This window comes from Panthera leo, chromosome A2 (assembly GCF_018350215.1).
Source record: "Panthera leo isolate Ple1 chromosome A2, P.leo_Ple1_pat1.1, whole genome shotgun sequence".
NCBI classification, from domain to species: Eukaryota; Metazoa; Chordata; class Mammalia; order Carnivora; family Felidae; genus Panthera; species Panthera leo.
The window spans coordinates 147,236,911-147,251,759 of NC_056680.1; the positions used below are offsets into that span (position 1 = coordinate 147,236,911).

The following is a 14,849-nucleotide window of genomic DNA, read 5'->3' on the forward strand; positions in this document are numbered from 1 at the left end:
CAGTGCTGATGCCATAAGAAGGCATTAAATTCTAACACATCATATAACCTCAACTCCTTGTGTTACATAAATGGATTTAAGCATTTTTCAGAGGGCAGGCAAGATTTAGCAAATTGGCTTAACATTCTAGGCTGCTGCTGAGACCTAAATTAACAAGACCAACCATGAAGTACAGAAAAACAACAGCTTGCTATACAAATTCTCCAAATGATTCTGATGAGCCTCATACATGAGCATTTCAGAGGTGGAATCTCAATGATTCCTATATAAAGGGATAATGATGTATTACTGCAGGACTAAACAATGCATTTCTCAATTCATGTCCTGGATTGGATTCACCATGCTGAGCTCCATTAGTTTTACATCTCCCTAAGGGTTCCAATTCAGCAGTATTAATCTAAGCCATTACACACAGCCTCAATCTATGAACGTCTGCCTTACGAATGTCCCTTAATACAGCTCTCCAGTTGAGTGTTTTGGAGAAAAATCACACAAACCAGGGAAACTCGAGTCATTATAAATTCATAAGCAGACACTAAATTCTGCCTGCCATGTTTTCACACTTCTGAGGTAAATTCACTTTTGTCCCCTTTACAATGATCATTTCATCCCATCTCCAACCTCTCCCCAAAATCTCACCCCTTTCCTTCCTCTTTCACGCTTGGCCATTTTTCTATGTTTTGCTGTGAAAAACTGAAACCAAGAGAGAACTCCTTTATCTTCCCAGGGTAAAAGTTGGATGTGTACCTTTTCAGGTGTTACTTTGGAGAAAAAGATCCTTCTTCTAGAAAAACAAAGGCAATTCCTACACGTGGATCCAGTTCTTACCTTTCCCCTACCCTCTTTTCTAGCGGGATTTCTTCCACCTCCTATCTTCAATCTCTTTCTTGACTATATCATTGTCACTAGAAATCCAACAGTCTCTACAACAGTGCTATCCAACAGAACTTTTTGTGATGATGGAAATGTCTTATACCTATACAGTCCAACACAGTGGTCACAGCTACATGGTGCTCATGTGTACCTGAAATGTGACTAATGCACAGGTAATGCATTAAATTTTACTTAATTTTAATAAACTTAAATCTAAACAGTTACACGTGGCTAATGACTATCCTATTGTTGAAAGCATAGTTCTGGGAAATACTATGCTTACAACAACCACCTCCACTGCCCTACCTTCCATTCATTCTCTCTGATTCACACCAAAATGGCCAAACCCAATGATTCTTTGTACACATCATATAGGAACACTCGCTCGGACTTGTTCATATAAATTACTCCCTTTTCTTGAAAGGAGTTTCTTGGCTTCTAGAAACACTGTGCTTTCCTGCTTTTCCTCCTAGCTCACTGGCCATTTTCTTCTAACTAATCTCTAAAATACAGGAGTTCCTCAGGATCATATTTTGGATGTTTCTCTCTGCTCTTCTCTCTTTATACTCTCTCCACCATTATCTCAACCATTCTCATGGCTTTAATGCCACTTGTGTGCTGACAGCAATCAAATTTGTATCTCTAGCCCTCCCTACTTACAGGCAACTGCCTACTACTATTTACACTGAAGGTTTTGCAAGCGTTGCATGATTAAAGTTGAACTTTTAATTCCCTGCTCTACACCCAGTTTGTTCTTTCTTCCCCATCTCAGCAAATGGACCGTCCAAATTCAGGGAGGAGTCTCCCAATATACAATCTGTCCCCAGGTCTTGTCAATTCAACTTCTAAAATAGGATCTAGAATCGACCTACTTTTCTGTCCATTTTCACTGTCATTATTCTAGTTCAAGAACAATGAATCCCAAAAATCTCTTAAGTAGTCACTTGGTTTCCATTCTGCGCCCCCATCCCCCCAATCTCTACTGCCGTTCATTATCAACAACACAACTGGAGTGCCCCTTTTTAAACTCTTGACTTCCAGGGGCGCCTGGGTGGCTCAGTCGGTTGAGCTCAGGTCATGATCTCACGGTTTGTGAGTTCGAGCCCCGTGTCGGGCTCTGTTTTGCCAGCTTGGAGCCTGGAGCCTGCTTCTTTTTTTTTTTTTTTTAAACGTTTATTTATTTTTGAAACAGAGACAGAGCATGAACAGGGGAGGGTCAGAGAGAGAGGGAGACACAGAATCTGAAACATGGAGCCTGCTTCTGATTCTGTGTCTCCCTCTCTCTCTGATCCTCCCCCACTCATGCTCTGTCTCTCTCTGCCTCAGAAATAAACAAACATTAAAAAAAATTTAACCAAAAAAAAAATTTAACAAAAAAAAAATAAACTCTTGACTTCCAGGTTACAACTCAAATCCTTCAAATACATCTTCCAGCTCTTGGGATAAACTTTAAAATACTACTTATGACCTTTGTAGGTGCCTCTGTCTCCAGCCTCAACTCTGCCCACTATGCTTTCCTACATGCTTTCAGGACCCCAGTGAGCCAAGCTCCTTGCTCAGGGTCTTAATACAGGCTGGTCTTGCTGCCTAAACACCCTTCCTTTGTGTTCCCCCTAAAGCCTGCTACTTTAGCTTTCAGGTCTGAGCCTGATCTCTCACAGTCCATCCCCACACAATGTGCTCTCTCAGTGCTTGGCAGTCATCAAGTTATCTGAGTGACTAGTCATTCCTCCCATTAGACTACAAGCTGCAAGAGAGCAGGGATCACATCGGTTTAGTCTACCACCGTGGGTCCCCGTGCCTAGCACAGCACTGCCAACCACCATGCAGCCACTGGGCACCCTCCCTGCTCCTCACTGCCACCGTGTTAGCCATAGTGTGTGTGTGTGTGGCGGGGGGGGGGATAAGGTGGACATGTGAGGAAGAGTGGCCAAACTGTGCCGGGGAGACCAATGTTCCCAACATCCAAACTGGAATTAAGAATGAGCTTTCCAATAAAGTAGTATACCCAAAGTTAGGTTCCATATTACAGTTACTGCTTAGATTTTAGCTGTTTGTGGTGATGGTTAATACAGGATCTGGTATCTAAGACACATTACGTCCATATCCGGGCACCACCTTCTACCTGCTATGAAGCTTGGGTAAAGTGCTTAATCTCTCTAAGATGTGACTTTTTCATTGTTTCCCCTATTTAAGATTACTGTAGAGATGAGTAAGATAATGTTTAAGCACTCAGTGCAAAGCCTGGCACATAGTATGCTTTTAGTAAATATGAAGTATCATTATGATACTTCATAATAATATGAATGTCAAATTATCATTTGACTTCGAAATGATTAAGTATAATCATTTAAACATCGGTAAGTTATTCTGGGAACCTCTTAGTTACCACCTTATTTCCAAAGGAAAACAACTTTCCACTTTCAAAAGACTAACTTAAAAACAAGTTTTAGAATACAATCCATGGGAGAGCTGCTAACTGTTCACACAACTTGAAGGTGAGCACAAAGTGTTCAGGTGGTGGTAAAATAAGGTTCCTGCACGTATTTTGATAAAGGGATTAAAAAGCTGCACTTGTGTTAAAATCAAACCTCCGGCACGGGGTATATAATTAACATAAACCTATATATCTTTTCTTTTCTCAACTAAGTTCTCACAGGGAGCAACAGCCCTCCCTTTGAATAAATGGAATTGTATTTGAAGTAATTACACTTGGCACAGATTTGCCCACTGCTGGTGGTGGGGTTGCTACTTGTGACTAGGCAGTGAGGGGGAACTCAACGGAATCGATGGCACACTGCTTTAATTTGCTTTAATAGTAGCAAAAGCGTGTCTAAAACAAGTTGGGCATTTCAAGAATAATCAACGCCACACAGCTACAGTTCTATTACCATGAAACCAGTATTCAAAGAGGCCAGAAACTGGTTTTCAGCCTCTTTCAGTGAGTTTCTGTATCTTTAGTGTCATAAATGTCATTTTGTAAAGTCAAGCTGGCAGTCCTCAGCGGGAAGCTGAGAAGTGCCAGTGTTAATTAAAAATGTTGGATAACTTTTCAGTTTATTCATGCTGTGAGATCTGTTCCTCCACCCCACCCTCAAAAACTTTAACTACCAAAGGGCACTCGGGAACAGGGAGAAATAGGAGGGTACTAACGATGATTTCATTTTCAAACGCTTTGAAATTGACAGGCAGTGACAGCATTGACAGGCAGTGACAGCACAGTCCAATAAGCAGGGATGGGGGAAAGGATGGACAGATAAGTTCTCTTTTCTCTAATACTGGATGCAAAGAAAGCCCAGATCAGAAATCAGAAATGGTCTTCCCCGTGCCGGAATGTGTAGCCCTTGTGAAGGATAAATGAGACACCTGGATCCCTACACGTTAAAAAAAAACAAAAAACAAAAAACAAAAAACACAACAGACAACTGTGGATTGATTAATGCTCAGAAATTAATTGCACATGACTAACTTATGATGTTAAAAGCTTATAAAACTGATGTGCTATATATATCATTTCATATCACGGTAAGAATATAATGGCTATGGTGATACAGCATGCCATGAAGTAGAAATTTTGGACATATCTGCCTAATTGGTCAATGTAAACGGTCAAAAGCCATCTGACTGTGGCCAGCAACTCCAGCTGGAGTTAGGACTGAAGAGTCCTGAAAGAGGAAAATCTTAAGTACTGCTCTGGATTATAACTTCAGTTTCAGGTCTGAGTAGCTGGTTTGGTTATCCAAACTGGATAAAACAATTAGATAAGTTATTCACAGTCACAGTGAAATAAAGCCCTGAGGTCTTTTATTGACACGATGAGAAATCAAGTATAGTATTAATTTCTACCAAATACCATAGATTTTTACCAGTTTGAGATCTCCAATACTGGCAATAAGTGTCAATATTTAGACTGAGGGAAGAATCATTTAACAGATAGAGCTTCACTACTTCCAATATTTAGGAAAGAGGTCACTTGATTGAAGTCTTATTTCCCTACTTGAAAATTAAGGCTTTTGCCCATGAGACACTATTTTCAGAAATGCACTGAAGGCTAATATCTTCGCATGCATTACAAATGCTAATCAAAGTGGAGTGTTAATATATTATCTTATTTATTATGAAGAAAACGGCTGATATGACTCCACGCGACGGACATTTGACCAACAGTTGTTTGTACCCTGCTTATTTCCTAGGTCCCTGCAAATGCTTGTCACAGCTCCGCTGGTGCTCAGGTAGCTGAAGTGGGGCAAAAGAAATGGGCTCTCCTACTAGAAGCCACATCAGGAGAAGAGACAGCAAAAGAGAGTCCTGCCATGCGGTATTTCATTTCACTAAACCTGCTGGTAGGAGAAAAGGTGAAAAAAGAACAAAGGGGGAAACAATTTTTTTTTTTGAGAGAAGATATTAAAACTGCAGTCTTTTTTCCTTCCTCCCCCTTTCCCTCCCCTCATTTTTCCTATTTCTAGTTTAGGCGCTGTCAATCAGGCAGCAAACAGATTTACATATGTGCTTCTAAAGGGGTTGGGGGGGGGGGGGGAGGAAAAACTCTCTCAATGCTTATGCCAAAGACAGACATCACTAATCAATCCAGGCTGAGCCTTGTCGCAGCCTCAGAGTCCTTCTCAACAAAATGCTGTAGGGAGTTCACTACAATCAGCTGGGGCTGGTGCCTGAAACCAACTTTAGTTGTGTTCCCTGACATGGAAGTTTGCCCCAGTGCTCTAGCTCTAGCACTGGGCTTGACTCTCTTGGTGTTGCACTCTCCTAGGACCTGAAGTTAAGGCTGAATAGTTCGTGATGTTGAAATTCACAAGAGCCCCAGCTTTCTTCCAGTGAACACTTTGCCATACAGAATCCAAGGCATCTGAAAGTAAGCAAGAGACCAGATAATACCCCTTTCTGACTCATTCCACATCCCTCTAAAAGGTGAGCAAAGCCAGGAAAAAATCACCTGGGCTTGGCAGGCCCCTATTAATGTTTAAGCTGGATCTTAACTGTGCTTATTTTTAAGGTTGATATGAGGTTCAGAATCAGCATTTACACTTTTTAAAAGTGTGCATTTAAAAGAAAGTTTCATAACAGTCACTAGATTACCCTGCACGATCATTTTAGGAATACCTTCCCCATACATTAACACACTCGTTCATTTGGCTTCTAATATAATTGGTCTCTCTCTCTCCAGAAAGCCCTTAATGACACCACCTCACATCCAACCTTCATAATTTGGCTCCCTCCACCTCAGAGAGCAGGACTTCCTGGGCACAGTCTTCCTGCCTGCCGTTGTGGGCCAAATGTGATTCTCCCCAGCTGCTGCTGTGCTTCCTGCTTTATGACAGGGGCCTGCCTGATCTCTCCAGGCCATCCAGGAACAGAAGCCTTCCAGGCAACAAGAAGCTATTAGATGCAGCCTGCTTGGGCCAGGGCCACATTCCGCTCCCAAGAGTAACTCATATATGCTTCTGCCTGTATTCTTTCGTTCTATAGATTAAGAGAGGATCATCTCCCACACTTGCACGAAGGATCTCTCTGGATAAGGAAGTCAACAGAAGATCAGAGAATGGCAAAACCTTGCCAAAAGTTCACTTGGTAAATGGCACGTAAAGACCTTGAAAATAATCTGGAATACCCAAATGGAGGTAGGTTCCAATGACTAGAAATGTGGCTGCCTGAAAAATGGACAGAAGCCAGAAAAGACACAGTGCGTCTCTGTCTATACGTGGGAACTGAAGGAAAGGTGGCCACTTCTCCTGTGCCTGTGTTTGTCCCTAGTCCCCCACAGCTGCTGGCTCTAAAGAAAATGCGAGTTGCAGGAGGCAGTCATATAAAGGGCAGCACTTATCTGCTTTATAGAGAATTGAAAAGATTTACGTATTTTTTCTGGGGTCCCAAGCTTTTTTTTTTTTTTTAATTTGGCATTACCCATAATGTATTTGTCCATGGGATAAACAGAGACGCCTTCCCCCACAATTATATTTGCTTAAAGGAAAACACAGCTGCCTTTCTTGCATATTAAGACGCAACTGGAACTGGAAAGACCAAAGATTTCAAAGGGAAGGAAAGTTTACAGCATAAAAGATACTCCGCCATACCAAAGTGCATTGAATCTAAAAAACCAAGGCAAAGTAATGACTATGCTCCTTGGGGACAAAAGTCCTTTTGAGCAAGAAGCTATAGGTGCCATTTTCTAGAAGAGCCACCTGCTACTACTTGGAGCTATTGCAAATATTCAGGAGCTAGAATTTGAGTCCTTCCATCTATTTGTGTAGGAGAGTATGCACGCACGTGCACCCTAAGGCAAAACCAATAGGTAATTACTGGATGCTGTCACTGTGGGATAACTGAACCATCAAGTCGACTACTTAATGATCCCCTCAGACGACCAGCATCACACTGCTTGCTACTACTGTTAACAGGAAACCTTTGGAGAAACATGCTAATCCAAGTGAAAGCAGGGAAGATACTGTACTGCTAAGAGGGCCCACCCCCATCAAAAGTACAGAATGTAGCAAGAAGATAATGACCCTAATTAGTTAGTTATTATTTGCTATACTGACAACTGCATCTAATAACACTGCCGCCACGGTGCTGTTTTGTGTGACATCTTCTTCATGTGGCAACCTTTTCATAAATCAAAGCAAAAACCAAACCAGTTTCTTTTATTCCCCCAGTTTCATTGAGAAATAACTGACATATCACTGAAGAAGGTTAAGGCATACGGCATGATGGCTTGATTTACATATGTTGTGCAATAATTAGTTCAATAGCTTCAGCCAACATGCATCTTCTTGTATTGATACACTAAAAGGAAAGAAGAAAAGAAGGGGGAAAAACGTTTTCTCCTTGTGATGAGGACTCTTAGGATCCACCCTCTTAACAGCTATCACAAAGCAGTGTTAGCTGTAGTCATCACATTGTATTTATCTTGTAACCGGAAGTTTGTAGCTTTGACCACCTTCTCTAGTTTCCCCTTCCCCTACCCCTGGTAACTACAAGTCTGATCTCTTTTTCTATAAATTTGGGGTTTTTTAAAGAGTCCACATATATGGAAGATCTTTCAGCATTTGTCTTTCTCTGACTTATCTCACTTACTGGCATTATGCCTTCAGGGCCTATCCACATTGCCACAAATGGTAGGACTTCTTTTTATGGCTGAATACTATACATATCACATTACAACTTCTGTATCCATTCATCCATTGATGAACACTTAGGCTGTTTCCATGTCTTGGCTATCATAAAGAATGCTGCTATGAACATGGGATGTGTACATCTTTCTGAGATAGTGTTTTTATTTCCTTTGTAGGTATTCCCAGAAGTGGAGTTGCTGGATCATACGGTTATTCTATATTTAATTTTTTAAGGAACCTCCATACTGTTTTCCACAGTGGCTGCACCATTTGCCATCCCACCAAGGGTACACAAGGTCTCTTTCCTCCACATCCTCACCTGCATGTGTAACCTCTTGTCTTTTTTGGTGATGGCCATTTAAACAGGCATGAGATGGTATTTCATTGTGCTTTCAATTAGCATGTCCCTGATGATGTGGAGCCTCATCTATCTTCTTTGAAAATAATGTCTATTCAGGTCCTTTGCCAATTTTTTTATTTGGGTTGTTTTTTTGCTATTGAGTGTATGAGTTCTTTATATATTTTGGATATTAAGCCCTTATCAGATATATGGTTTGCAAGTATTTTTCCCATTCCATAGATTGTCTTTTCACTTTGTTGATGGTTTCTTTTGCTGTGCAGAAGCTTAGTTTGAAGGAGGTCCACTTGGTTTTCATTTTGTTGCTTATGCTGTCATTATCAAGACCCGTGTCAAAGAGATTTGCTCCATGTTTTCTTCTAGGATTTTCATGAATGCAGGTCTTGCATTTAAGTCTTTAATCCATTTTGGGTCAATTTTTGTGAGTGGCGTAAGATATTAGTTTTTTCTTTTACATATGAATATCCGATTATCCCAGCACCATTTATTAAAGAGACTGTCTTTTCTTCACGGAATATTCTTGGCTCTCCTGTCAAATATTAGCTGACCATATACGATTTGGTTTATTTCTGGGCTACTGATACTATTCTATTGGCCTATTTGTCTGTTTTTATGCCAATACCATACTATTTTGGTGCCAGTTTCTTATACAGCCTGATAATAAAGGTTAACACTGAACCTTAGCTGTTATCTATCTTAGTAAATGTGTTGATGATGTGGCAAGACTGTTCCACATTACAGTGGGACTGCCAGTAATGGTAATATGTGCAAAGTGGCAACCCACTAGGTCAATGGGACTTGACAATCAGTACGGTTTTAATTGAGCCAGAAAAAGAAATGGCTCTTTTATCCTTTTCTTAAAGTATACAGGAGTTTTCTCTGCTGTGTCTTGGTTCCATCAGTGCCTTGATCATAAAATGCCTATAATCAAGTTTGATACAGACTTGTATGGCAGACAATAGAGACCTCACGGGGAATGCAGGTAAGTCAGCTTGCATAAGATAACTTCTTATGAAGTGTTTAATTGGCTTTCTTGGTAGAGAGCTACCTGACTTGAAGATGTCATGTTTCCAAGTTCAACTAGAAAATGTTAATAAGGCACACTTTAGTTACAGAAAATATATAAATCTATCTACATTCACAGAGGTGAAAAATAGTCCTGAAAAATAGCAAAGGTCAGGAAGTTTTCAAATATCTTCTTTAACAAAAATTCATACTGTACAGAAATTGAAACTGAAGGAATTCCCAATTAAGGACAAACCTTAAACTAACAAATAACACTCCACTGTATTTTGGATTTGGCTATAATCTTAACTACCCTACTGATACTGTCAAGAGGAAAGCTCATCTTCTCTCCAGCACGTTTTGGAGATGAATTGTGACAATTAGCTAGTGTCCCACAAAAATCAGCCCTATATTAACAGCCTGTAATAAAGAACACCAACAACCAGAGAAATCAAACCATTAGGCTAGACAGAGAGATGTCACATAGCCACAGTCCTCTAATTTGCTGAAGGAACTTATTTCAGCATGTTATTTACTAAGTACAGTATAAGTGCTAGGTGCTGGGGGAGATCTATAAACAGAATAAAATACAATTCCTGCCCTCAAGAAGCTTTCATTTCCACTGGGAATGAGATTCACACACTGTAACTAGATTATACAACCTTGGTATGAACCTTCAAACTCCCAAGAGTCTGTAATTCTTACTTAGCTTTTTACACCAGGGTTTCCTTTAAAGTTTGTTTGTTTGTGAGAGAGAGAGAGAGAGAGAGAGAGAGAGAGATAGAGAGAGCGAGCATGAGTAGGGGAGAGGCAGAGAGAGAGCGAGAAAAAGAGAATTCCAAGCAGGCTCCGGGTTGTCAGTGCAGAGCCTGACGTGGAGCTCAAACCCACGAACCATGAGATCATGACTTGAGCCAAAATCAAGAGTCGGACACTTAACCTACCAAGCCACCCAGGCGCCCCCACAAGGGTTTCCTTTAATGAAAATTCAAAGTCCCTTCTCAAGTCAAAACATCCTGTGAGTAGAAGCTAAAAGCAGGAAAAAGTTTTATAAGACTTTAAAATCAATTTAGTAAATAACGATATCGATATTAATTGAACACCTGTTAAGAGTGCTATGGCTATAAAGGTGGCTAAGACACAGCTCATGCCTTAAGGGGGAGACGGGCACAGGCAACCGCGATACAGACTGCAATGTAACAAGGGCTTGAGTTGTACAAACACAGAGGGAGCAATTAATTGTGTTCTCTTTTGGGAAGGGGGGGATGGGGGGAGGAAGTGTCAAGGAAGGACTTCAGAGACACTAACATATAAGACAGGTCTTGACAATGGAGTTTACCAGGAGCAGATGGTGAAGGTGTGCTGTGCTATGAGGGCAGTGTGAGCACGCCTGCAGAAGCAGGAAGGTGTGAGGCGTGTTCTCTCTTTAAGGAAGAACTCTGAGGTCCATGACAGACTGCGGCAAAAGATGAGGTTGAGGTCATGTCAAAAGTTATTTTTATATTGTGCTTTAATATTGTAAGTTTTGGGTGTTTGTCCCAACTTCTGTATAATGATTTATTAGATACTGTCAATTATTCAGCTTTAAAGCAGAAACTTATTTCACTTTTAATCATATGGATCAGACTGATGGATGAGTATCTGGAGATTGCAGGGCAAGCTGTTAAAAAAAAAAAAACAACCATTATCAGTTGCCGCTACTTATCACTGCAAACCAAAATCATCACAACACTGTGCAACCAAATTAAAATTTGGGTGCTGAGGATGACAGGAGACTGAGGCCACCACCCTTAGTCCCTATTTTCAAATGTTGTGTTCATGAAAACAAGTGTCTCTGTCTTCCTGATAATAAGCAAAGATTGTAAATAAGCTTATAAACTACATTTATATTTTTAAAAATACCCTTTATCATTTGTAAGTCTGATGATTCCACCCAGGATTTCATTTGAAAACAATCCCACTCACTGGTCCCCATAAGTGCGAAAGCTACTAAAGGGCCTGGGAGAAAGCTGTTCTTTCCAAGGTTTCCGTGTTCCCACATCACTATGTGGATCTACATTTTTTCACAGAAACAAGGTTATACTCATGATTGGCTTAGCTTTTAAAATCCAGAATGTAGTTTATTTTTTTTAAGTTTATTTATTTAATTTGGGAGAGAGAGAAACAGAGCACATGAGCAGGGTAGGGGCAGACAGAAGAGAGAGAGAATCCCAAGCAGGCTCTGTACTACCAGCACAGAGCCATGATCTGAGCCTAACTGAGCCATCAAGGCACCACTAAAATCCAGAATGTAATTTAAACACACACACGCACACACACACACAATTTTTTTTTCTTTTTGCTTCTTTTCCTTCCCACAACCCCTAATCTCCAGTCTCTTATTCTTAACTGCAAACATACAGGGGTTAAATAGGTTTTTGAGGACTAACATAATCACAGGTATCATTTTTATTTCTGGAAAAATTATAGTCCAAATGCCAAGCAAATGACTTCAGAAGAAACTTCAGGAAGAATTTCGTTAATGCATTATAGACTACCAACGTATAATTGCCCACAATCTCAAGGTAATATTAATATTCTAAAGGCAAAACAAGTTATTATATGAAAACTATACTATAAACAATAGCTGCATTTATCCAAGCACAACCTCCCATGTGCGTCCCTAACTAAATTATGTGTACAACCTGGGATGTTAAAATACAATTATTATTTTGAGCAGTGTTGCTGTTAGTTAATGATTTGACAGAAAACATGTGTCTTTAAACATGTTTTTAGAGGCATGCATGGTACATTCTCAATTGCAATTTTATATGTCCAGGGATTATCTCCGAAGAAACCATACACTGAATTATATGATGGACATCAACTTAAAAACACACGGAGTTCACTCAACAGAAACCTGAACTATTGATGACCATCCCAATTTGCTAACTATTGATAGCCATCATGGGGTATGCCAAAAACAAGAATGGCCTTCAGTTAATTCCTATTTAGCATCTCTGTGATTATCACCTTCCATAGATACAGAAGACATACCTGGAGGTGGGGGAGGAGGAGAGGTAACTTGCTAAAACAACTCAACTGCAAAATGTGAAGGATAAAGATTATACCCAGTAAAATTTCTGCTGACATGGATATTTACTATTCCATTATAGCTATAGTGACATTATGGAATGTAACAATTACGAGACGTCCTAAGTGGGGGGAAAAAACCCAGGGAGACCAAGACCCACAAACAAGAGAAAATGAGCCTATTTTCTTGGTAGTTGCTATAGCAAAACCTGTAGCATATTAAACATTCTCTTTTTCTTAAATCTACTCTCTAGAAACTGCATCATACAAAAGGGGAATTTTATGGCATGAGGTACAAATAGATGTATCATTAATAAGAACAGATCAGCTTTTTGAAGAACATGGCCAAAAGCCTAGCACTGGGATCTTTTAAAGATCTGGCCTTAATGCACTCTCTGGAGCAATGATCCTATTTTCTTTGCATCACCAAGTTCCGAGAGTGTATTTTTCATTTGTCTTGTCATCAGTTAGGAAAGGTGAACATGTGTATACATTTTGGTTTTCAATTCTCCTATTAAATCAGCTTCTCAGTGCTTCAGTCTCCAAATGCTCCAAAAGAGGTATGGATTGACATTTCTGCCAAAGGACAATTTTTTGCTCTGTAGTTTTTCCCAGAGTTAATGGAAAAAGTTCTACCACTAATCTTTTCAATTCACCTCTAGGGAATTATAAACCAGCAGCAAAAACTCTAAAGGTTGTGCCAAAATGTAATATTTTTAAATTACACAAGTCAAAAAAGCTGAAAATTTTCACAAAATGGGTTTTGCTTTTCTTAAAGGAGAGAGAGACACACACACTTGGGAGGCCAGATTTAGATTCACATTGTAATAAAACCTCTAAAGTTAAGTAACCTAGGCTCTGCCAACTCTAACCCCACTAGATCTGTACAGAAATTGATCCTGTATAGGGCTGAGTGTCTACTATATGCCCAGAATTTTACCTACGTTATTCATCACCCCTTATTACAAACCCCATGGGTTATTACAGGATATACATTTCCTACATCAGCAAAGAGCAGCCCAATGCCACGTAGTAAGGACTGTCAGGGTTCAAACTGCACCCATGTTATAGGAACAAAAGTACCAATTCCAAAAGATTTATGTACAAATTTGTTTCACTGAGGTAGTTTTGTTTTGGTTTTTACACTACTCAAAAAAAAAAAACAAAAAAAAACCAATAAATAATCTGAAACAAAACTGAGTGCCTGTCTGTAGGGGATGGGCTCCATGAATTCTGATGGGTCAATGGCATAGAATAATATTAAAAGAATGAGTTGGAATTACAGGTGTTGACCAAGGAGGATATATCCATAATAAATTAAAGTCAAAGAAAATACATATGGCACAATCTCATGTGGTTTTGTGTGTGTGTGTGTGTGTGTGTGTGTGTGTGTGTGTGTGTGTGTGTGAAAAATAAAACGAACATCTATATTTATTGTTTCTATGGGTAGACATAAATGTGGAAGGATTACTATCAAACTACAATGTCACAGGATTTACTTTTAAGGGGTTAACCTGGAAGAAAAATGAAGAAAAAAATTACATTGCCTTGTTATAAAAAAAAAGTACTACCTTGATAATTTTTAAAAATCCAATAGCATTTATTAATTTCATATTCTTTTCACACTAAGCCTCTAGGATGGATATCAAGAGGCAAAGGTTGATTACAAAATGCAATGGGAAGGAAAAAGAGTTCTTATTTATTTAATAATAATACTAGGATCTTATGGCAACATAGGAGCTAATTTTATATGTCTGGGTCCATGCAATCACCGTTAGACATCAATCAAAAACCACATACCCAGACAGACCGTATCTGAATAAACCACATAAAATTTGCCTTTAACACACATTCTTTGCAAAATGCAGAATCTGGTATCATGTGAATTCTTAGTATACCATTCAAAGAGATCACGCCTAGGAATATTTTTAAAAGTTCACCATTATACCATTTCAGTTAAAAGATGATCCCATAACTTGGTCTGCAGGGACAGTGCTAAATAAGGAACTGGCATACTGGCTTTTGGTGTTCCTTTATCTGAAAAGGTTCCTTCTCTGCTAAAATGCCCTAGGATTTCCCCACACAGCATCCTATGAACCAAACGTTTCTTGAACTCTCTCTTCCCTTTGTTTCTTTTCAATCAAAACTGCTCTTTCCTGTGGCCAGTCTCTTAAAGCCCTGAACTTTGCAAAGAGACAGTTAATGAATTAATATGTGCTTATTTTTGAATGGATATTAATAATGTTAAAATAATAGTAACCAATAGTATATAATAACTTGTGATTATAAGAAGCACACACACACACACACACATATGCACCAAACATTACCCTTGTATATTTGATAGAAGATGTGTAAGAATAATGACCAACTCAGAAGGCATAATCCCATGGTGAGAATTATGGGCACGAGGT

General features: G+C 39.5%; 1 protein-coding gene across 3 annotated transcripts in view; it reads right to left on the bottom strand.

Moving 5' to 3' along the window:
* The window catches only part of CHCHD3 (coiled-coil-helix-coiled-coil-helix domain containing 3), a 280,347-nt gene that overhangs the window by 25,859 nt on the left and 239,639 nt on the right, over positions 1-14,849 (bottom strand). Inside the window, exon 7 of one of the 3 annotated variants that reach the window (XM_042925067.1) lies at positions 10,888-11,023. The exons of the other annotated variants lie outside the window; for them this stretch is intronic. Coding sequence (XP_042781001.1) covers positions 10,972-11,023 — 52 coding nt within the window. The 3' untranslated portion in view covers positions 10,888-10,971. Of the gene's footprint in view, positions 1-10,887; positions 11,024-14,849 lie in introns of those variants that run through there. 3 annotated transcript variants of the gene reach the window in all.